At 41.0% G+C, this 24,083-nt stretch overlaps 1 protein-coding gene across 10 annotated transcripts in view; it reads right to left on the reverse strand.

The window, feature by feature from the left end:
* The window catches only part of TRPS1 (transcriptional repressor GATA binding 1), a 350,577-nt gene that overhangs the window by 165,409 nt on the left and 161,085 nt on the right, over nt 1-24,083 (reverse strand). For 9 of the 10 annotated variants that reach the window (XM_056522631.1, XM_056522630.1, XM_056522633.1 and 6 more), the window contains 2 exons: nt 22,608-23,722; nt 6,317-6,914 (listed from right to left, as the gene is read on the reverse strand). In XM_056522631.1, coding sequence (XP_056378606.1) covers nt 6,317-6,914; nt 22,608-23,722 — 1,713 coding nt within the window. The remainder of the gene's footprint in view (nt 1-6,316; nt 6,915-22,607; nt 23,723-24,083) is intronic. The other variant, XM_056522638.1, reaches the window with a different exon arrangement.

The raw sequence follows: 24,083 nt of genomic DNA on the forward strand, positions 1-24,083 counted from the left end.
AGGTTGTCAGCATAGTTCCCCCCACATTAGGTTGTCAGCATCGTTCCCCAACATTAGGTTGGCAGTATAGTTCCCCCACATTAGGTTGTAGTTCTCCCACATTCGGTTGGCAGCATAGATTCCTCACATTAGGTTGTAGTTCCCCCACATTAGGTTGGCAGTATAGTTCCCCCACATTAGGTTGGCAGTATAGTTCCCCCACATTAGGTTGTAGTTCCCCCCACATTAGGTTGGCAGTATAGTTCCCCCACATTAGGTTGTAGTTCCAACACATTAGGTTGGCAGTATAGTTCCCCCCATATTAGGTTGTAGTTCCCTCACATTAGGTTGGCAGTATAGTTCCCCCACATTAGGTTGTAGTTCCCCCACATTAGGTTGACAGTATAGTTTCCCCACATTAGGTTGGCAGTATAGTTCCCCCACATTAGGTTGGCAGTATAGTTCTCCCATATTAGGTTGTAGTTCCCGCACATTAGGTTGTAGTTCCCCCCACATTAGGTTGGCAGTATAGTTCCCCCCACATTAGGCTGGCAGTATAGTTCCTCCAACATTAGGTTGGTAGTATAGTTTCCACCACATTAGGTTGTAGTTCCCCCAAATTAGGATGTAGTTCCCCCACATTAGGTTGGCAGTATAGTTTCCCCCACATTGGGTTGTAGATCCCCCACATTAGGTTGTAGTTTCCCCACATCAGGTAGGCAGTATAGTTTCCCCTACATTATGTTGTAGTTCCCCCACATTAGGTTGGCAGTATAGTTACCCCACAGACATACAACCTTCAGCCATATACAGTGTATGGATGGAGGCTGTATGTCTGTGTACTGCCCTTCTTCAGTGCTCCGACCAGCGCTCCTCTGGTTCAGGGTCACGATCCCGGGACCAGAGGAGCGGTGGTTGGAACACCGAAGATGACGTGCTGGAAACTTACCATGCCCGCGCGTTCTCGCTGCTCCGCTCTGCTCTGCTGCTGCTATGGGCGCATGCACGGGACGTCAAATATGTCCCTGCGTGCACTACCTCCTGGCGGCCTCTGCGTTTTTAAAGTTAATGCGGGGCCGCAGAAAGGTAACCGGGACATCCTTGTGTCCCGAAAAGATCTTTCAGGACACAGGGATGTACCGAATGTGATGGGGGAAGTTAATCTCGGCCGGGACGCCCGGGGTATAGATAATCCATACCCCAGGTGTACCGGCCAACTGCAGCGTCCGGCGTATAAGACGACACCTGGTGTATAAGACAGCCCCCAACTTTTGAGAACATTTCACGGGGTTGAAAAGTCGTCTTATTTGCCGGAAAATACAGTAGTTTACATTGAAATCTGCAGCATAAAAATCTGTGCATCAAATCCTGCGCATCAAATCTGCGTTTATGTGAACGTACCCTAAAGAAGAATAATTCATGATATTCTAATCATTCATTAGATTATTCTGTTCACATTCTTACAGTGTGACTGGAGTTTTCCTTGAAGTACGTCAATATATGAAATTACACATCCTATCTCTAGATTAGCATATTATCTTCGACATCAAGCCAAGCAAAACCTAGCAACTGCTATATTACCAAATGTTTACTAAAAAGCCAGAGGGTTTAAAGGGTTGCCTCGGTAGTCCCTTTGTTCCTGGTGATTCACCCTTTTCCTCAAGGTTTTTCTGTAATTTTGACCCACTTGATCTCTGTCTATTGTCACACACCCAGATAATGGTTTTAGCTGCCAAGGTTTTCTACACCCATTTTAATATAAATGCACTTATATATTTTCTTCTTTTAAAGAGATGAACGCAAGAGATTAGTGAATTCTTCTGGGCGGAGACGTCCTAAGGAACTAAGCATATTTCTAAATGATAATGAATATCAATGAATCTTACCAACCAAATTAATTCAGGAGTTATACAATCATGTTAGTTTCCAGCATGCTTAAAATAGTAGGTTAAAGTAATGCTCTACTGAATGCAGTGAAAAAACATGACACGTGGGGGGGTATTTTTTGTAAAGGACCATTAAAGGGGTAATCTAGAGAACTGAACTTTTTAGACAGTGATCGCGGGGGGGGGGGGGGGGGGGGGGTGCGGGTTTAAGTGCTGGGATCTCCTGCAATAGCCAGTATGGGGCCCAGGCTACTTATACGCCCTCACTGCGTTCTGCCTCACCTTTGTGGATGGACACAAGTGACAGTCCTCTAAGTCAATGACTGGCTGAGGCGAACGGGCTGTCACTTGTGTTCGTCCAGGAGGGTGGGGGACCGAAGTGCACGGAGAGTGTGTAAGAAGCCTGGACCCCTGGAGATCGAGGGGGATCCCACTGGTCGGACCCCATAATCAGCAATCAGACACTTATCCCCTAAAACGTTCAATTCCCTGAACTACGTCTAAGAGACCCTCATATTACATTAATATAAGTTACAGGAGGGTTTGCAGAAATTAAAAACAACTTAGGTAAGGACTTAAACTGGCATAAACAATAGCATAAAATAAATTAAGAATGTCCTCCACCAAAGACTGCAAATGCAAATTCATACAACTTTTATTTGCCTATTTTTATAAAGAAAAAATTACCTGAGGAAAAAAAAAAAAAAAGCTAAATTGCTCCCTCATTTTGCACTAGTCAAGGATTTCCATTGAAGAGTTGTATGGAGGAAATAATTCCAATTTGAAATCGGCATAACATTTAATTTGCCATTATTTTGTTCCTCTCAAGTCCATGGGAGGAAAAACATCAACATTTTATTTAAAAAAAAAAATAATAATAATAATACTGTTAACATGCTACAATTTTGGAAAAAATAGCCCTGAACATGAAAAGCCACAAATGAGTGAAAAAATTACAAAATAAAAAAACACCATATGGGGGTTTGGCCTTTTATACTTCTTTATGGACTCCAAGCTAAATTCTGGATGCTGCGTTTTTGGGCCCAAAAAATACAGCCAGTATGGCTTTTTTTGGACATTAAAAAAAACAAAAAACAAAAAAGCCAAGTGGTATCCCAGCCCAAGTCCACAATGACCTACACATACACAGATCATGTCAACAATCAACAATGCCAAGCTTCAGTGGTCATGTGCAGTACACATAAATAGAAACCGCTGATGCCATTGACCCGAGCAACAGTGGCGCAAGAGCGGCTGGAGTTTTAGGGATTTCTATATTTTCTAATTAATACCAATTCCTTTTTTTTTTTTTTTTTACTCAATTTTGGTCATAGGAATAATGAGAAGACGTTGAAATGAACACCATCTTTAAGAAAAATTTTTAAGAAACAGAGACACATATTAAGCTTTTCTAAAAAGAGAGAATCCTGAGACAGACTCAACCTTCAGCACCATGTGGTGCAAGTTAAACAACAAATATATGCCTTCGCCTCCATCCACCAGACTTTTAGTATGGGACTGGTATAATGTACTGTGACACTAATACATGCATAGGCCATCACAAGACAAATTACTCAATCTAATGTTACTTGCCCCTACAATCTCTAAACATTCATGAGATGGCCTATTTTCCTTGGTATTAGCAGGAAACACAGAGACTTAGAAAAATAATTATTTCCATATGCCAGCGCTGAAAACAGATCTCGCTCAATACCACGGCATCATACTGAAAGATATGACCAGATGCTTCTATTGTTCAATTGATGACTTGGAAAATGTTGCCACATCATTTTGGCATTAATATGTTCTTTGCCGTAAGCTTCTTAAAGCACGTATGTTTTAAAGAAAAAAATGCTACTGCTACATTGATAGAAGACAGGAAATATATAACAGACACCCAAATAGTCTCTTTTTTTTAAGCTAACCTTAATAAGAAATATCACACATCATGCCAATTTTTTTCCATTTGGGCCAATTATTTTTCTAAAACATATTAGGTAAAACCAAATAATGAAATCGGTCCAGAAATGAGTGATGAACAGTTTGAGTTTAGAGTCCAGAATGATACAACAATTAAAAGAGACTTGTTAAGTTGCCTCGCTCAGGAGCTCATACGAGTGTCTCAGCCCCTTTGTCGTCTTGATCAGTGGGGGTCAAGACACTCAATGCTCTACTAGTAAAAACTCTCTTAGTCACATGTGAAAAGTTTTTAGAAATAACTATCCTTTAACTTTAGCCTTGTTTTACATCTTGTTGATCTAGATGAGGGCAAAAACCAAGACTCATGTAAGGTATTTGGAAAAAAAATCTCTCCCCAAACATCTGCATAGATATCTTAGTTAATTATTATTCATCTGATGAAGATCCCAGTGGTGCGATATGTGTTTAAAATTTGTGTTAACTTTGGAACCCCAGACTTGCCCACAGACTAAACCGATCAGGACACGCATTTGCCGGAGTGTCCCATGCAAGGCTATGTGACTTCCTGAAGTTGCAGGGAATTTTAAACAGATATCCTGCCACAGTGACCATTATCAAGGTACAATTTAAAGGGGTACTCCGGCCCTAAAACACCTTATCCCCTATCCAAAGATGCCTAATCGCAGGGGTCCTGCCGCTGGAGACCCCCGCAATCTTTCATGCAGCACCCCGCTATCATCAGCATCCGGAGCGAACATCGTGATTCATCAGACCCGGAGTAATGTTCGCTCCGGAGGCTGATGATAGTGGGGTGCTGCATGAGAGATTGTGGGGGTCCCCAGCGGCAGGACCCCCGCAATCAGGCATCTTATCCCCTATTATTTGGATAGGGGATAAGATGTCTTAGGGCCGGAGTACCCCTTTAATCCCCCCTTGCCAAAGCAAAAAATCATATATCCCTTGTTGATAGTGGGATCTTCCCAAATCCATAGGTACTGTAGATTAGTGATCAGTGATCTCTAACCTGAGCCTCTAACTGTTGCTAAGTGTCAGTTGTACTTCTCCAACAGCTGAAGAGCTACAGGTGGGGCACAAGAGACGTAAAGGACACCAAATTTATTATTTATTTTTACAGGTCCAGGAATAAAAAAGATCCTTAAAAGGGGTACTCCGCTGCTCAGTGTTTGAAACAAACTGTTTTGAATGCTGGTGCCGGGAGCTCGTGACATCATAGCCCCGCTCACTCAATGCAAGTCTACGGGAGGGGGCGTGACATCACGATTTCCCGACGCCGGCTCCAGCATTCGGAACAGATTAAAGGGGTACACCACTGGCCAGTATTCGGAACATTTAGTTCTGAACACTGGCCAGTGGAGTACCCCTTTAAGACAGATCACCCTTTTCCCCTTGATACATTTATGCATAACAGTTAGGTGACCCCTCCAAGAAGACATTTTCTTCCTGAACATAATAAGAATCTATGAATATTTGTTCTTTCTTTCTTAGGATATTTGAAAACCATAGATTTTTTTTTCCTATTCCTGCAGTCTGTACACACATCTGTACAAGAAGACAAAGAGTGTAAGTTCTATTGATTAATGGACTAAGATTCTCTGCACAGAGCTAAGGAAGGCCAACTCCATAAAATGTCTGATGAAGAAATGACTGATAAGTTTCACATCATTATCTCAACTTTTCTAATAACCTTCAGAAGTTTTATGAAGAGAATCCCTCATTCGAAGAGAAATGATAATTATAATGCAGTGGATACCTCATAGGGAGGTCAATGATTCTTATGAATACGCATATTCATACAATAAAAATTATGTTGATCTCCGATCCTTCCAACACATATTGCAAACTGATTAACGTCACGTAGCTAACGGGTTTGTGTTTCCTGTTGGTTTAAAAAGTATTTCTGAAACTCATTTTAATCTCACTAAACATATCATTACATTAGTTTAAGAAGAAAGACATTTTATAAAAAGGTAAATCATGATGGATAAAGTCAAAAGTGCTAAAAAATACCACTGTTCTGCAGTCTTAAAGGGGTACTCCACTGTCCCAGCATCCCAAATTTTTTTTTCCGAACGCTGGGTGTGGGCTATGGGAGTCGTGGTGTAATTGCCACGCCCCCCTAGTGACGCCATGCCATGTCCCCTCAATGCAAGTCTATGGGAGGGGGCGTGGCAGCTGCCACGCCCCCTCCCATAGACTTGCATTGAGGGGGCGTGACATAACTAGGAGGTGTGTGCATGACGTCATGACCCCCGTAGCCCACAACCAGTTTGGAACAAAATGTTCCGGACACTGGGGCAGTGGAGTACCTCTTTAGAAATAAACTCTGTAAATCAAATAAACAAGATCACACAGAATATGACTTGCCACTATATCAACATAATAAATGGCCAATATAATTCCAAAATCAGAAGCTGAAAGGATGAACATAAGCATAAGGCTCTACATTGACAAAAAAAAAAAAAAAAATATATATATATATATATATATATATACCAATCATATGGACTCACCCGTAGGAGTGACTGAGATTCATCCTTGGACTTGCTGTCTCCCGAGTACTGTGGTGTAAGTGGCCCCGTTTTTTCTCCACTGGCTCCAGCAGTCACTCCCGGAAATCCCTTAGCATCTATAGACAAGCCATAAAGAGGTCTTGCTAGATGTGCTGCTTCAACATTTGGACTATCTCTCGAAGATTTCTGCTGTTCTTGGTTGACAGACACTGTGGTCAAAAGGCCCAAACCCATTTGTGTATAGGATGGACTTGTTCTCAAAATCTCCGATCCTCTCCAGGCAATGTTACGGAGGTCATCTACCGAACCATCAGACCAAGATTTCTCCCTGAGTACATCCTTGTCGTCAGGCTTCTCCCTCTTCACAGTGCTGTCATATATGGCTTCTCCCATTTTGGATTCAGGGGTAACAAGGTTGTACACCTTCATCTCAGTTTTCGGCTCCTCCTTGATGGAAGAGATTCCATGGATCTCTCCGCCATTTGCTGTAGTGATTTCCGACTCCTGACAGTGTGCAGAGTTGAAGTGATCCAAAAGGGATTGAGTTTCTGTTGCTGTAAAACTGCATTGCCGGCATTTGTAGCAGTTATGTACTCTCCTGAAATATATACGGAAAACAGCCTATTAGATACATTTTACTAAAAAAAAAAAAAAAAAATCATTTAAATAAATAAATCAATATTACAGGGAACCTGTAAGCGATTTCATGCTGCCAAAACCACAGACAGCGTGAAACAGAGAAAGGAAGTAAAATCCTGACACACTATGATTTACTCTAAAATACTTCAGAAAAATCATAGTTTAAAAATATAAAGCCTGCTTTCGGTATGAAATTAAAAAAATACACTATACTCACCTTGCTAAATCCAGTGCTATAGCGCTCTGGTCCAGCCCAGTGGCTCTGTTTATTTGCCTGGATTACTTTCCAAATATAGTGGAGCCAATGAGTGACATCAGTGTGTGCTTGTTCGGAATGTTATCAGCACAGCAGGGGCAGTACGCATACATGGACCTTATACAAGGTGGTGCCCTCTTTTTTTTAAATCATTTTATTGCATTCTGAGGAAACAGTGGCCCACTTATTCGTTCCACATGTGTCAAAATTGCCAAGACACATTTATTATGCCGTGTGCTCAAAAAACATTAGTAAAATGCTCTTCAGCTGACAAAAGATCATGGCCTTAAAGGGGTTCTCCGGTGCTTACACATCTTTTCCCCTATCCAAAGGATAGGGGATAAGATGCCTGATCGTGGGAGTCCCGCCTCTGAGGACCCCCGGGATCTTGCACGCGGCACCCAGTTTGTAATCAGTCCCCGGGGCGTGTTCGCTCCAGTCTGATTACCGACGACCACAAGGCCGGCGGCGTGTGACGTCACGCCTCCGCTCCCCTGTGATGTCACGCTACGCCCCTCAATGCAAGCCTACGGGAGGGGGCGTGATAGCTGCCACGCCCCCTCCCGTAGGCTTGCGTTGAGGGGCGGAGCATGATGTCACACGAGGGCGGAGGCGTGACATCACACGCCGCCGGCCCGGTGGTCGCCTGTAATCAGACCCGGAGCGAACACGCTTCGGGGACTGATTACAAACGGGGTGCCGCGTGCAAGATCCCGGGGGTCCCCAGCGGCGGGACTCCTGCGATCAGGCATCTTATACTCTATCCTTTGGATAGGGGAAAAGATGTTTAAGCACTGGAGAACCCCTTTAAAGGGAAATGGTCATAAAATGGGTGGAAAGGGGCATCACTTTTTAACACTAATACAAAGTGGATATTTACACACTAATAAAAAAATATCACTTTATTTGTTAACAAAAAAAAAAAAAGTTGCATCTAACCTAGTTCCCTGTGACCTGCACTATCATTTGGATGAGTAATTAGTCTGGGTTACATATAACTATTGGGTGCAACTGGTTGTACAATACAGTAAATTCCAATACGCAAAGCATTTAATCTAAATCTGGCATAGATGTTGCTCGAAACATGCTAAGTATGAACTGGACATGACAATAAACATAGTCATCAACGGGTTTCTCAAACTTTGTCTTCTGAAGTTCAGATGTTGATCCATACTGCAGGGATAACTATTACTGATCAATATCCAGTTGGCACTCATTTAGGACTAATAATAAAGTCAATAATTACAAGAGCTTAATACAAAAAGAGCTAAAGCATTACCGATTCATGTAAGGGTGTGTGCCCCGGGTTTAATTGGAAGATAGGGGATAGAAATATAAAACAAAGAAGAACATTCCAGTGTATACATACACTTCTTCAGATAGGTATGCAAAAAATAATAGAGAAGGCTTAAAGGCATGTCTTTGAGAGATCAAACAGCATGTACAAAATCAAAAGAAAAATTTGACAAGTGGGCGCCAGTGTTGAGAGCTTTGAAGACAAATGACATTTTTTTTATTTTTATTGGCACAGATAGAAAATAAGAAACCAATGCAATGGCTTGCCATTGGTCACTTCCAACAGCCAAATTCTTCATAAATAGAGGTGATCATGAGAGGCTGTTGGTAGCTTGTGTGACAAGGAATAGGTTAATTACAAGTAATTCATCCATTCTCCCCTGACCCGGATATTTAAATATAGGGCTCAAGAAACAAACAATATATTTGCCTAAGGGTAAAGAAGCCAAAGTTCTGGGTCTACAGTAGCCACCAACTCAATATTTTATTTATATGCACATGGAAGATGAGGATTACTTTCTTAACATTCTTAAAGGGGAATTCTAGGGAACTCAAATTAACCCCTATTGACAAGACCACACGCAATCAGACATGTTTCCCCTATTTTGTGGATAGGGGATAAGTTGAGTTCCCTGGAATATCCCTTTAAGCCATGTGCTCAGTTTAAAAAAATAAAAAATAAATGTCATCTATGCACCCTTAAGGCTAAAATCATACACTGTGCTGCATATTAAAGCGGCTGTCTAGGTAACAGAAGAAGCATTGCCACCGTTGTTCCCCAGTGCTCTAGTTCAGTCCTGCACATGTCTCAGTAGTTACATAGTAACATAGTTCATCAAGTTCAACCTATATCCCTATTGAGTCCCTACTGAGTTGATCCAGAGGAAGGCAAAAAACCCTCATACAAGAGGTAAAAATTTCTTCACAACTCCAAATATGGCAGTCAGAATAAATCCCTGGATCAACGTTCTGTCCCTATAAATCTAATATACATAACCAGCAATGTTATTATTCTCCAAAAATGCATCCAGACCCCTTTTGAACTCTTTTACAGAGTTAACCATGACCACCTCCTCCGGGACAGAATTCCATAGTCTCACTGCTCTTACAGTAAAGAACCCCCGTATGTGCTGGTGTAGAAACCTTCTTTCCTCAAGACGTAGAAGATGTCCCCTTGGGAGAGATCTCTGTACTGCCCCCTGATATATTTATACATAGTTATTAGGCTTCCCCTAAGCCTTCTTTTTCTAAACTAAATAACCCTAATTCTGATAATCTTTCTGGGTACTGTAGTCCTCCCATTCCCCGTATTACCCTGGTTACCCGTCTTTGAACCCTCTCCAGCTCCACTATATCTTTCTTGTACACTGGAGCCCAGTACAGTACACAGTATTCTATGTGTGGTCTGACTACAATTAGTAGTATACCTTCCGAGGTGAATGGGGGCAGGTATCAAATCATTCTAATCATATGTGGGTGAAACCACTTCTGCATGTGATGGCTACATGAGGCCACCATAACAAAACACAGCATGAAGACAGTTTGAGTCCCCTCTAAAGATATAGCATGCTTGAGAATGAAAGTCTGATGTTATAGCCAAAACATGGCTGACCTAAACTATAATACCCTACTCATTTACACTGGTTTTCGAGTGCTGCGGTCAATTTTTAAACCATACTCTGATATTTTGGAGGAGTCAGACCAAGTCCACTGGAATACATACATCACAACCATAGTGTTACATATGGGTGATGCTCAACAATCCTAACCAAAAGAAAATCATGTCCTAACTGTTCCATTGCACATCCTTCTTCATTGAAGAGGTCATTCCTAACTCATCACAATTAGTCCCTATCATCATCATAACTCATGTGCCACATCCTTTCCCATTGGCCACATTCAGCTATCCTCAGATGGCCCCTCTGGCCACTTCCTTCTAGAAATCAATAGGGTTCCCGAAGGCTGAACCTCTAGCAGTCAGATATTGGCAGCATACCGGTAACAAGCTAGATTATTATATTAATGTGAATGACAATGCAACTACTACTAATAAAGATAACAACGGACCATAATCCTAACTGCCATCACCACTATAACTAATAATAAATCACATTCTCTAGATTCCATTAGGTTTCAGTTAATTGTATGTTTTTATTATGTATCAAATTGAATATTAGCTTTAATAATCATTGATATTATTTTACCGTATTGTTAGCTCGTGCATGAAATGCCTTCTATACCTACTGTTACTGTTAGAAAATGTTCTCAAGAGTGATGTGAGGCATTAAATGATCTTTAACGTGAGACATGCTGTGAATAATGAGAAGTCACACTGGTGCAATGAGCCTATTAGTGTAGTATACTGCATTTTGTTTGCATTTACTGGCATTGAGAGTTATTTCTCCCCAGATATCTCTATCGCAGGTAGGCTGCTATGTATTTGTAAAGAATTATTTAATGGAAGAGTAGACAGGTTTACCACACAATTGGCACAAAATCATGTTCCTGTCAAGTCGATAAGAAAATTCTATTGTTCTAAGTGTAACTGATGAAATCCAGGCTGGGGGAAGCAGCAGTGTCACTCTTACACTAGCAGACATCACCTCTCCTTCCACACTCCATTAAGTGTCAAAACACGATCGCTGACTTACTCTGATAAGCAGATCTTCCCGGACAATTACTACAGGTATTTGTGTTTTTTTTTCTCCTGCAGCAATTGACTTGAAAGCATAATAATGGTTCTTAACAGGGTTGTGCGGGGTGGATTTGCATACAAAATAAGAACAAAAAATTGCAACATTTTCAATGGCACAGCTCTACTGCAGTCTGGAATTAGTACAACATATAAAGCATTACAGGAGATCTTTCCACTAAGGGCCCATACACTACAGAATTTCCCAGAGGAATTCAGCTTTGATATTCTGCTTGGAAATTATGAAATTCCGATTCCGATGTCGATGGGATTTTGCTGCACGCTACGAAGCTTTCCCCCACTGGAATTCATCCACCAAAAGAATGAACATGTTTATTCTTTCAGCCAAACACGAAGCAAAATGTAGTGCCGGCAATGGGGATGGGAATTGTCTGCATGGTCCCATCGACGACTGATTCAGTTGGCACCAGCCGTCCTCAGAATCTCCATAGTGTGCATAGACCCTTAGTATTTTTTACGTCTGTGATTAAGTGAATTTCAACCTGTCTTAAATGGGTCGTATAGCCATATAAAACTAAAAGCCCTTTTCTAATGCTCGCAAACCCTTTAAAGAGGATTAATGGTCACAAAGTGTGGCAGGGGGGGCTGATAACGTACCTGTTTGCCCCACTGTTTCTGAGTTGTAGAGCCATGGGCTATGCCACTTTAGTTAGATATGCCTGCCTCCCACTACAGTCACAGCACAAAACACTCTATAGCTCTATAGAAAGGGCAGAAAGAGAAGTTTAAGGATACTTTCCCAACTTGCCCCATTACCGCAAGTACCCAGGAGGTGGGCTTTCCACACATAGTCCCTAGAGTTCTCTGCATTGAGCGATTTCCCAGAGGCTTGACTCTGATTGACAGCTCTAGTGTCCAAATAGGAGACTGGTAGAGTTGTCAATCATAGGTGAGAGGAGTAGCCTGGGAAAGCACTAAACACAGAGAGCTTTGGGCAGCTAATGCAAAGGGCCTGCCTTCTGGGCACTTTCTGTTGTGTGACATTAATAAACATTTTTCTTGGTCAAGCTAAATGGCACAAAGTAGATAATATTACACTTCTCTAGCCGTCTGTATATGGGAATTTTCTGTTTAAGCTTAAAAATGTTGATAGACTTCCTTTAAGAAACAATATCAAAAGTCTCAATTATCATTATAGGAAAATGTGCAAAAATAATACATTCTATAGAAAGATTGGAAGAAACCACATGGGAAATCCTTGGCCATCTGCTGTTATAAACTACAGCTGAAATAATAACAAGCAGCAGAGAATACAGCTAGGACAACTGGACTCCGGGATATGGAGTTTAATAGGATTTTTTGACTGGACTCGTACAGCCAGAAGTTATTACAATAAAATACTGGAAGTCCTAAAAAAAACTCAATATGATCAAGTCAAGAAGCCCAACATCTATCCTACAGATGAATCCAATCTTAACTTTCCACCTATTTTATTAATAAGAAACCTCGACTGGCTGTGGCTCATATTACAACCAGTGGAGGCCACATAAAATTACATGCAGTATAAACAATTCCCAACAGAGCTGCAAAATGTTTTTATGTTTTATTCTTTTTCTAAACTAGTCATCTCATGCCACTCATTTGGAGATGTTTTGAGAAGAGGTAAGGACAGATCTGTTGAATACTCTTCGGCCAATTTCACATTGCAGTATTTGGCTCAGTATTTTGTATCAATATTTATTAGCCAAAACCATAAGTTGAACCTATACAGAGAAAAACTATAAGGACTGCTTCACATATGTGCGTTGTCTGTTTGGTGTTTCCCTCTGGCGCTGTAGAAAAAGCATCAGGGAAACTGATTGTAGAACTGATCCAATTTATTTGAATGGAACAGTTCACATTTATCTGGCATCTTAAGTTGGATGCCAGATGGTGGAACACACTGCATGGACTGTCTGGCATGAACACTTAATGAATGCAGGTGTGTGTTGCAGAACTGCTTCCTATGCAGTTCCGCATTCGCCCCTCCCCTCAGCTGTCCGGAGATTTACGAATATATAGCAAGGGGAGGGGAAGGCAGTGCTGGGCAGGACGCAACTCTGCACCTCCCTCAGTCCCGTACACAGTTCCCTCCTGGTACCTCTCTCAGGAGGAGAGGAGGGATGTAGATTCTCACAGCCGCGACCCTGGAGGAAGATTTTCACAGCCACCTGATTGTACTTGATGCACTTAGGAAACAAAGGCTGGACCAGTGATCTCCAAACTGTGGACCTCTATCCGATGCAAAACTACAACTCCCGGCAAGCCCGGACAACCATTGGCTGTTCGGGCATACCGGGAGTTGCAATTTTGCAACCTCTAGAGGGCCAGAGTTTGGTGGAGTTTCGCAGAACAGTAGAGCAGTAGAGAACCACTGCTCTAAATGTCCAGATGGGCACTTTTAAAGGGCACTAAGAGAGTATCCCAGAAAAGATACACAAGACTCAGATAGTTTGGTTTGCTGCAATAGAAATGGCAAAATTCTATGACTCTTTCTGGGGTGATCAAGTCAAGTTCCAGTGAAAAGTTCATAAAGTGTGCTAAGTCGGATGAGGCAAAACCAAGTGTTTATCCCTATATAACATTAAGGATACATTCACAGATACAGGATCCTGTGCAGATTTTATGTGCAGGATTTGTAACTGCAGATTAGAAGCTGTGCTCAGTCATTTAGTGTACCATGAAATCTGCAACAGAAAATCCTGTGCATCAAATCCTGCGCATCAAATCTCTGTACGTGTGAACGTACCTTTACAATGGATTTTTGTAATAGCTACAATCTAGGGTTATACCATTTATCTGCCTTATGTAATTAGCTACAGGAAATATCATAACCAGATCTCTGTTGTCATCATTTTATGACACATACATCATCTATATTTGCACTGGAAACAAAAAAATAATCGAGCGGGTTTTTCCCATGTGACTACACTTTCAAATTCAACCACAAATGCAAACATGGCTTAAAACTGCATAATAATTCTGACTTTATGCCAAGTACAATAAAAAATAAAAATATCATAGCCCACTAACACAAGAAATCCCCTTATGCCCACAAGAACACATAAATACCTTACAGTGGCAGGTGTTCGGCATACCTCTTTAACTTATTTACCCAAAATGACAATGTATCAGCATTTTTTCTGCTATCAGACAACTCTGCACTAGTCGAAAAGTCACCTACACACAGAAGAAGTAGTCATTCCGAGAGCTGTATCAATACGAAACCACGGTTGGTCTAAGACCATTTCAAAATACTTAAAAAAAAAAAAAAAAACATATACATTATCTATAGAAAGTTCCCGTAGCCAAGTTCTAAAGCTAGATATGTTTCAATCATTTCCCGCTGTACTTGTGTCCTTCATTTTTCACTCAGCCATGGCTCGAACTTATACTCGTAGCTTAATTTATATCCTACAAAAATTCCACCCAAATCATATGCTACCAAAAAGCAAGCAATAAATCCTATAATAATCACAGTAGACTTCAATGAATCAAAATAACATGATCTTTATTAAATACATATAGACAGACGACAATTCATAAAAACATAAAAAATTGGTATGCACCAAAGATGACAAATGAATCCCACCCGGTAATGACAGAAGAATATAGCAAAAATGACAGCTCACCGCCACTTCACTGCACCTGTGCGCGGGCCTGGTTAGCAGCGTCTCCAACCACGTGGGTATATGCAAAAAGGAAGGAACGGTCCAGCCCAGGATTGCAGGTAAAAGCAGATAGGCTTTATTGGGTCATGTACACACAGAAACGTCAAATCAACCGACGCGTTTCGGACCTATGCCAGCTCCTTAATCATGCCATGATTAAGGACCTGGCATAGGTCCGAAACGCGTCGGCTGATTTGATGTTTCTGTGTGTAAATGACCGAATAAAGCCTATCTGCTTTTACCTGCAATCCTGGGCTGGACCGTTCCTTCCTTTTCGGTAATGACAGAAGGGACTGGTGGCAGGCAAAAAGCTTTTTGCTCTTCAAAACATAAGTATTCATATGGGTATGGTTATTGCCCAAAGGTAATTGTAGATTTTATCGGGCTTCTGGCTTTGGCGCACTTTGCGCTGGGTTTGGCTCTTTGTAAGAACGAGCACACTGGCTCGGATATGTATTTATATGCTATTATTTTTGGGCCAAGTGAACTGTTCAATGCATCTTTCATTATAGGAATGCAATAGGGGGTTATTGTTGCTATACACTTTACCTGACAGCTTTTTGCTTTGCACAGATATATATATATTTTTTACCCTAAACATCCTCTAATGGGAATGCTCAGTCCTTACCTTCGTGAATAATTATGTTTTTAAGAGCAAAAACATTTTTCCTTGCCACCAGTCCCTTCTGTCATTACCAGGTGGGATTCATTTGTAGTCTTTTGTGCATAACAATTTTTTGTGTTTTTATGAATTGTTGTTTGTCTATATGAATTTAATAAAGATCATGTTATTTTGCTTAATTGAAGTCTACTTTGATTATTATAGGATTTATCACAGCTTAAAGGAGCAGTCTACTAAAAAGTATCTCCAGTCTGTTGTGCCTGGGCTGCAAAAAAATAAAAATAAAACTTGAAGTCCCCTTCCTCCGTTCCCCCATAGCGGTGCCACAGCTGCTCGGTCCTCCGGTCACACTGCGCTCAGCCTATCACCGGCCGCAGCGATGTCCCACCTCGGACGGTGATAGGCTTAGCGCAGTGAGACTATCCGTGCACACGGAAGAAGGAAGAAGACCAGACCAGAGGACCAAACCGCTGTATCGGCGCTATGGGGGAACGGAGGAAGGTGAGTTACATTTTTTTTTCTTTTTTTTGCAGCCAGGGCACAACGGACTGAAGATACTTTTCAGTAGACTACTCCTTTAATATGTAGATGAAATCAAACATTAGCTTTGTTGTCCAAAGAGACTAAGCAACTATATTGCATTTGGAAAAGATGAACATTGACTGCGGACAACAAGGCCCTAACCAGATAAGACATGAGGTCCATAAAGTTCTACTTCTTGAATGGATCTTTTGGATCCAGCAAAGGATTTCTTTATGGATTTTAACTGAGAAATTATAAAGACAATTATGCATCTTATCTTAAGGCCTTGTTTACATGGCAGAAAATTTGTGGAATGTTAGCCTGGAAAACAGGGGCGGACATTCAGCAAATAGCAAGTTCTGCAAACTGTCTCCATAGACAGCAATGCATTGGGGAGCGCATACCACTGAAAGAAGAACCCCTGAATTCTTTTGGTGGAAAGTGGAATCAGAAATTTCAGGGTGTGCGTGGTGCATCATCAATTTTCAAGCGGAATTTTATGGGCAGATTCGACTTGGAAAATCCGCCATGTGAACGTACCCTACAGTGGATCAGTCAACAGCTTTTTAGGTTATAAAGAAAATGACTGCATAGGGCTTTTGATCCTGAGGTAAAGGACCCCTCCAGGGCCGAGATATCAAAGTTTAATGAATATGCAAACTGGACTTTGGAGCCCACTGGGTATTCCCCTCGCCTGCTATAGCCCAGCAGTTTGGCCACATTGCCAGCTAGTCGCTTTCCTCTGGGCACTGTACATTTCCTCTAGCCTTCCTGAGTGATAGACACCAAGGGCTGAACTTTGCTGGGTCCTGGGACAGTGTTTTCAGGATTTCCAAGTCTTTCACAGGTGATATGATTATGGTGAGGGAATCAGGCATCACCACAAGTGTTCTCTGTATAGGATATCCATAAATCATAACCTGTTAGGGGTACTTGAGGACTGCGCTTAGGAAACACTCCTTAAGCTCTAAAGCCAATTCTGGGCTCCAAAGTCTATTCTGCATATATTTTTGAACTCTAATATCTCAGTAATGCATGGGTTAAATAACTAGTATAAGGTATGTACAAATTCAAAGCCCTGTACTTACTTTATACCCTATAAACCTGCTAACCGGTCTGCTTTAAGGCCACTATACATTAGAATAAAGTTGTCTGATCCTGCCAACTATCCAATGTGCATGGGGGCCTTCCCACTCTCCCCTGACAGGTGATATTAGGGAAGAAAAGTATTGGGCATGTTGGATTCTAAATGACAGCATTCCTTCATTCTAACAAAAACTTGTATGTGTATTGGTATCTCTACAAAGTTTAGTTTTTGCCTTTTTCTGGATTAACACTACAGGTTAAAGCTGACCATACACATTAGACTGCCAACCACCAAATATGAGGGGGAAGAAGAATCAAGCACTTGCATTTAAATAGCCTAATCTGTTTAGTCATTGGGGAGATGCATTACCACCAGAGCTGTCATGCAGTGGCTTACCTTTCCTCTCTCCATTAAAAATACATGCACACTTAGCCAAGCATGCATGTGCATGGGGCAACTAGGGGAGACAGTTTTTAAGCAAACAAGCCAAAGACTGTCTAACTTGTACTACCAGCACTTATATAGTTAAGGGCTGGAAGAAGTTGACTTCAGTCATTATGTAGTGGCGGCATCTGCAGTGTTTTGATGGGAACCTAACCCCTTCACCAAAACGTAACTATAGGATGTGCAGAGGTAGCAGTCGCATTGGGGTCACTGGTGCCTAAGGGGGCCCAAATGCACTTCTGCCCAAATAGAAAACACCAGTATTATGAATGGTGCACATTAGCTATGGGCCATGTTACAGATTTTGCATTGGGGGCTACAAATAATATCTCTTGCCTTCACTACATAATGAACAGAGGCAACTGCTTCCAGACTTTCTCTGTGTATGTGCCGTAGCCACGGCACTGCCGAACAGTTTATTGGCGGTGGTACTGTTTGTGACCACCCCGATGATCAGACATTTATGACCTACCTATCGGCCATTAATGATAAATGCCTAGAAAGCCCCTTACTGATAAATCTGTCTTGCTTTGTACCTTGCTATATATGTAATACAAGTTAAAAATGAATTTGAAAAACTGTATTCCTATAATGAACTCAACAAGGGTGTAATGTTTTCCCACTCATTTTGTGAGTTAAATGACTAACTCAGTAGTGTAACTAAACCTGTATCCATGCTTTCTTTGTAATCAGTGGTGAAGAAAATGTATAATGTGTTTGTCTTACTGCCGTTCTGCTTTCTTGAATCAATACGGCGCACACTCTTCCCGCTTAATGCAGGTGAAATGTCAGGCTGTCAATCTGTACAAACTGGGAGACAGGTGAGCAAACTGGAAATGATTCTGAACCATAGAGATTGCTCATGTTGAACAGATTCCAGATTATGTCATCGCAGAATCCCAAGGTTACACTATTTGTTCAAGGAATATTTCCATAAACTAACCTGGAAAGAACGCGGGAGTAAGAAAAGGACTATTGTAAAATTTCAGGATCAGCAAGGCTGTATTTTAGCAGGTCTAGACAGAATTTCCACAACCCAATTGTGACAGAAGTAAGGGATTAAGGCAATTTGACTGTGAAGGAACGCTTTTTTTTCCCCCTTTAAAAAGAGTTAGCAAGTTTCCTATGTGACTAACAAAGCCGAATGTTTTAATGATGTCAGTTACCAAACAGACTTTAAGCAAAAGTGGGAATTCATATGGCATAAGCGAAGGATCACCAATAAGGCTTAGATATCAAATCTTAATTTAATTAGTTAATAAAATTGTTATAAAAAAGTGTTAACTATTGATGGGAAGGGGGTGAGGGTACAGGTGAGTGCCTACACTCAGAGCCCTACCTATCTAGGGGGGGGGGGGGGGGGGGCTCCTAAACTAAGTGTGGATAGGAATAGGGAGCATAGAGACAATACATACAAATAAGTTAGCCTCCTCTACCTAAGTGGGAATTCAGCAAGACATATTTCACTCTTATTATTATTATTATGGATTCTGCACTCTTAGAACATTTTTACTTTCTGATTTTGTAACAAATACTTAATATGACTAAGAGCGCTCTGCGCTTGAAACGCGTAACCTCCTGTGTTCCTGTGTTTGTCATTATCGAATAAAGTGGATTTTATTTGCACCAAAATTATAGATATGGTACAGAACAATGTTCAAAGGGAACCGGACATCTTATATATGGTAAAATCTTATTCCTCACTATGCCCAGAAGATGCTCCTCACGGCAGCGATGTTCAAGATATGAAGTTTGAAAGGTATCCCTCAATGACCCATAAGTAGTCTCCTCTGCCAGTCCTGTCTGCTCGGGCTGTAATCACACCCACTAAGTATGATTGAGAGCACTTATCACTGTCCTACTTCCTAAGCAGACAGAGCAGAGTGAAGAATAAAGTTGTGGGGTGTGATTAAAGCCTGAGCAGACGGGAATATTATAGAAGGGGTCCCTGCCCAGGAGACTACTTATGGGCTGGCAAGGGATGCCTTTTAAACATCATATCTTGACTATGACTGTTAACCTTAACTTACCTTCCACCACTCTACCGATGCAGCTGGAGTCGCTCTCCTGCAGCCACGGTCTTCTTCTTGCTTTCGGAGACTAAAATGTCCCATTGTGTTCAGCTAATCGACGACTTGCAGTGTGATGAATTGAGCCCAGACTCGGCCTTCTACCTGGTGCCTCGGTCCATTACATCACACTACCATTTCACCAGCCGAGGTGGGGCATCACTGCTGCTGGCAATGAGCTGAGAGCAGTGTGATGTGTCTCGCCCCAAAAGCAAGAAGAAAACCAAGGCTGGAGGATGGGTAAGTGAATCCAGAGGCACTGGGGAAGCAGCAGAAGGTAAGTTAAGGTTTATTAATTTTTTTAATTGTAGTAGCCCGGGCATAATGACATTAAAAAAGTTTAATGGAGTAACCCCTAGTAAGTAGTTTATGTGCTTCAAACAGTCCCCATGATTCACCCTATTCTCTTCTAGAAATAATAACTTTGGGGATACAGTATGGGCCCATCAAACAGCATTTTTTTTCCTTAACCTGAATTTGTTGTCAGTAACTTAGAACAAAAAAGGAGCCTATACGTGCTTTCATTTACAGAGCAGTAGACCTTTTTACCAAAGTAATTAAGGTCCAGATGTTGCACATACATCAAGCGGAGTTATTGCTTACTTCAAGATTCTACAATTTCCAGATTACCAGGAAATAATTTATGTATATGACAAGCAAGTGGTAGGATATCAGTTCTAAATATGCCAAAAGCCATTTGCTCCAATCCATTATTTCCTGTTTTTTTCCATTCATGACTTATAATTTATGTATAGAATAATAGAATGAATAATTAATTGTCATTTTTAACTATACTAATCTTCAGTTTCTCTACATTAAAGACTATTCCAGCGTAGGGCAAAAAAATTTCCCAGTGTACAAAAATAACCCAAAATGAAATTACTGAGGCTTGCAATTATTTTCCTTTTTTAGATTTCTGAAAAAAAAGGGTTATGTGGCACCGCCTGATCAAATAGACCGAAGAGCTGGCATTTTTTTTATGAAATAATTTTAAACCGTGTAAAAGAAAACATAAAATGTGCAGTGTACAGCAAACCACATGCAAATGTGTGATCTCTGTAGGAACACAGCAAAATGTTTTTCTTCAGATTGTATCAACAGATAAAATAAGGATAAAAAATTGCTCTTAAAAGAAAATAATATTTTGAGTTAATAATTTCTCGATGAAAAGACGGACACGTCTTCTGGAGAAATTAGTGTGTTACGAAATAGTACAGAATAGCTTGGTCTTCAAAACCATACAAATATCACTATTCCGTTAAAGTCACCACCATGTTTCTTTCTTCCTTCTTCCTCAGGGATTTAGCATCTTTTTGATCAGTTCAGTCATTTTTATTTCTATTATCATTCAAATTACCTGGGTCTGAATACCCGCCTATTGTATCCTTTTCAGTTCCGTTTGTTAATCAAGTATACCTGTCTAGGATTATTAGTGGTGCCACTCGGACTTCATTACCTTTTCTATTGAGTGATTCAAATTACCACCATCTCTCCCCAACCCCTTCAAGGACATGGTATCTTGGCTGTCTGAGTGTTCAAGCTAAATGTATTGAGGAAGACCACCATATGGACTTTGGACTTTGGATGATAATAATACAAAGACCAACTATGAGGATGCTAGAAACAAGGTGTAGCTGCAAACTACCTAAACTTTTCCAACACAAAAGCAGGAAAGGAATAGAATATTGTTATATTGGTGGGTGGGACATTCGGTATCATAGATCTCTCATGCAAGATAGGTGTCTGATAAAAACTAGTTAGTGGTCCATTGTATTTTGATGAATTTTTGGGGTCACTAACCCCTATTATGTCCCTTTCCTAAAAAGCAGACTTTATTAGATCTGAATATAAAATATAATAACCCTCAAAAAAAATTGTAAAAAAAAAGTATACAGTGTAGCAACACTCCAATGTGGAGAGAGGCATAATTTGCTATTTTAACTTTTCCTGTGTAATACTGGATAGATTGGTGGAGATCTGCAGACTCCCTTATGTTTATCTGTTAAGGGGTTGATACCTCAATGTGTTTCACAATACCCTTATATATAGGTGGTCAGTGTTACTACACAGTATACCTTTTCTTTAACACTTTTCTTTGAGGGTTATCATATTTTATATTGATATCTAATAAAAGCCACTTTTTACGGGAGGGACATATTAGGAGCTTGTGACTCCTGAGCCGAAGCCCAGAGTTGGTTTGTTTGTTAATTGCCCCCTTACCCACTCTGTTTAGGATGTTTTGTAGATTATTTTGTTGCACAGAAAATGTTAATGCAAACGTAGTCTACAAAAGCACACAAAAAAAAAAAAATTAACCAAAAGTATACCCATGTGATTGCCTGTTCAAAATTAGGGAGCCTTCTCGTGGAGAGCTCCACAAGTTAAATAATCACTTCTATTTCTCAAATAGAAGGTAAAAGCTTTAAAGGGGTCTTAGATAAGGATATGAAGATAAAGAGGTCTAAACTGATGCACTATTCCCCTACCGGTCCTCTTTGTTTTGCCAATTTGCCCTTTTGGTTATGACCATCGTGGGGAATCCACTGAGACGGTCCCACATGCTCAGTTCAACTGAATATTGCTTATTATCTCTACTGTGTATACAAACAAGGGGGGTTGTGGGAAGGTGTGTGCAATGTTGACTGGCAACATCAGGGTCACAGTTCAAAGAGGAGTCCAGGAAGTCATGAGATCCATAGGGAAGAACAGTATAGGGGTGTAGGGCATTTTCCTAAAAAAAAAACAGCACATTTGTTAATCTTTTTAATATATGTATTTGGACACGTCTGATTTTACCAACTTTGATTATGGGGGGAAAAAAAAAAACTTTAAATGTCAGTATTAACTCTAATAATTTTAAATAAAATGTAATTCTACTTGAATGTCTGATTCTCAGGATATGATGACAATGCTCAGAGACATTGTCGGTGTGCATATTCTATCCAATTATGCGTTTTGAATATAAAAAAAGACCATCAAAGCTTTGTTCCTACCTGTAGTGTCTGGAAAGGTCTTCTTCACTCACGGTGATAAAGTCACATTTGGTACATGAGTGTTCTTTGCTTTCTTTGCCGGTCATCTGCCCATCGGTTGCTAGCTGGTGATTCAGTTCCTGCTTGACCTCAGATGCCTGGCCTTCATGAGTATTCTCATAGTGAAGCAGGAGCACATCTACATCAGGAGAGGAGAATGGGCATTGATCACACTGGTGTTTAACTGGAGGGCTACCTGTTACCCCAGCAGTCAAGTGCAACAGCAAGAGAGCGCAGTGAGAGCAATTACTCTTTTTGCAAGCAAATGGGTAAGAAATTTCTCCAAGGTGCTTTTCAGGGCTGCAGAGGCCTCTGGGACAAAAAGGGCAATGCTTAATAGTACACTTGTGAATATTGTGGTGCTGTTGATAATGGCGCAGGAGAGGCCCAACCAAGATTACCTCTGGGCTATGGCTTTTAGAGTACCTAAAGTCACAAAACTGACAATTGTAACTGGTAACTATCAAATCCTCAGTTGATTTTATGGAGAGGTCTTTCTTTTTGGCCAATCCTTTCTCTAGTTTTGCTGTAAGCTGTTCGTCAGTATTTTTGGCAATTTTATTTTGATTAATAACCGTTCCCCTGTAGGCCTTTTCAATAGGATCAGAATTAGGATTTTCTGACATCCCTACCCCATGCTGTTTGCTGTGATGTTCTAAAAGTTTGACACTGCTGGAGGATTCACAGCTGAAACTACAGAACTTGCACCAGTAGTAGTGGGTGTCATCTGCCCCATTCTGCCTGGATGAATCTACCGGCTTAATTGGCATTGAATATCCAACTGGTATATCATCTGCAGCTTTTATAGTGGTTTTGTCTTGCCACTTTCCCACATCTCCAGGCTCACAAGAACGTGGAATAGGGCTGGACTTATTGGTGCTTTTCTCTGATGGTTTACCAGAATCAGAGGACACTTTCATTTTGTTAGGGTGCGCCTTTAGAAAGTGCTGCTCCAGCTCCGTTGACGAGTTGCCCATGTACGTGAAGTTGCAGAACTTGCAGCGGAAGTACTTCGTGTTGCCTTGGCAGTCTGGGGTTTTACGCCCAATGCCGATGAAGGTCCCACCAAATGTCACCTGCAGGAGGAGAAGAATAGAGGCTTGGTAAAAGATCATTAAAAGAAGATCATAAGGTCAACATGTTAGTTTACGGCACAGTGGCTTACAACAGTTCTAGGTTGACTGCTGGGCACTGCAACATTTGTATATAGAAATTCCTAAATGCATGTGCCAGGGTTTCCTATGGGTAGTCTACTACATAGGTATCTGTACAGATCAGTGGTCTCAAATTGTGGCCCTCCAAATTTTGCAAAACTTCCACTCCCAGCATGCCCGGACAGCCGTTGGCTGTCCGGGCATGCTGGGAGTTAAAGTATTGCAATATCTGGAGGGTCACAGTTTAAAGGGGTACTCCGGTGGAAAACTATTTATTTTAAAT

Source organism: Hyla sarda, chromosome 5 (assembly GCF_029499605.1).
Source record: "Hyla sarda isolate aHylSar1 chromosome 5, aHylSar1.hap1, whole genome shotgun sequence".
Taxonomy (NCBI): Eukaryota; Metazoa; Chordata; class Amphibia; order Anura; family Hylidae; genus Hyla; species Hyla sarda.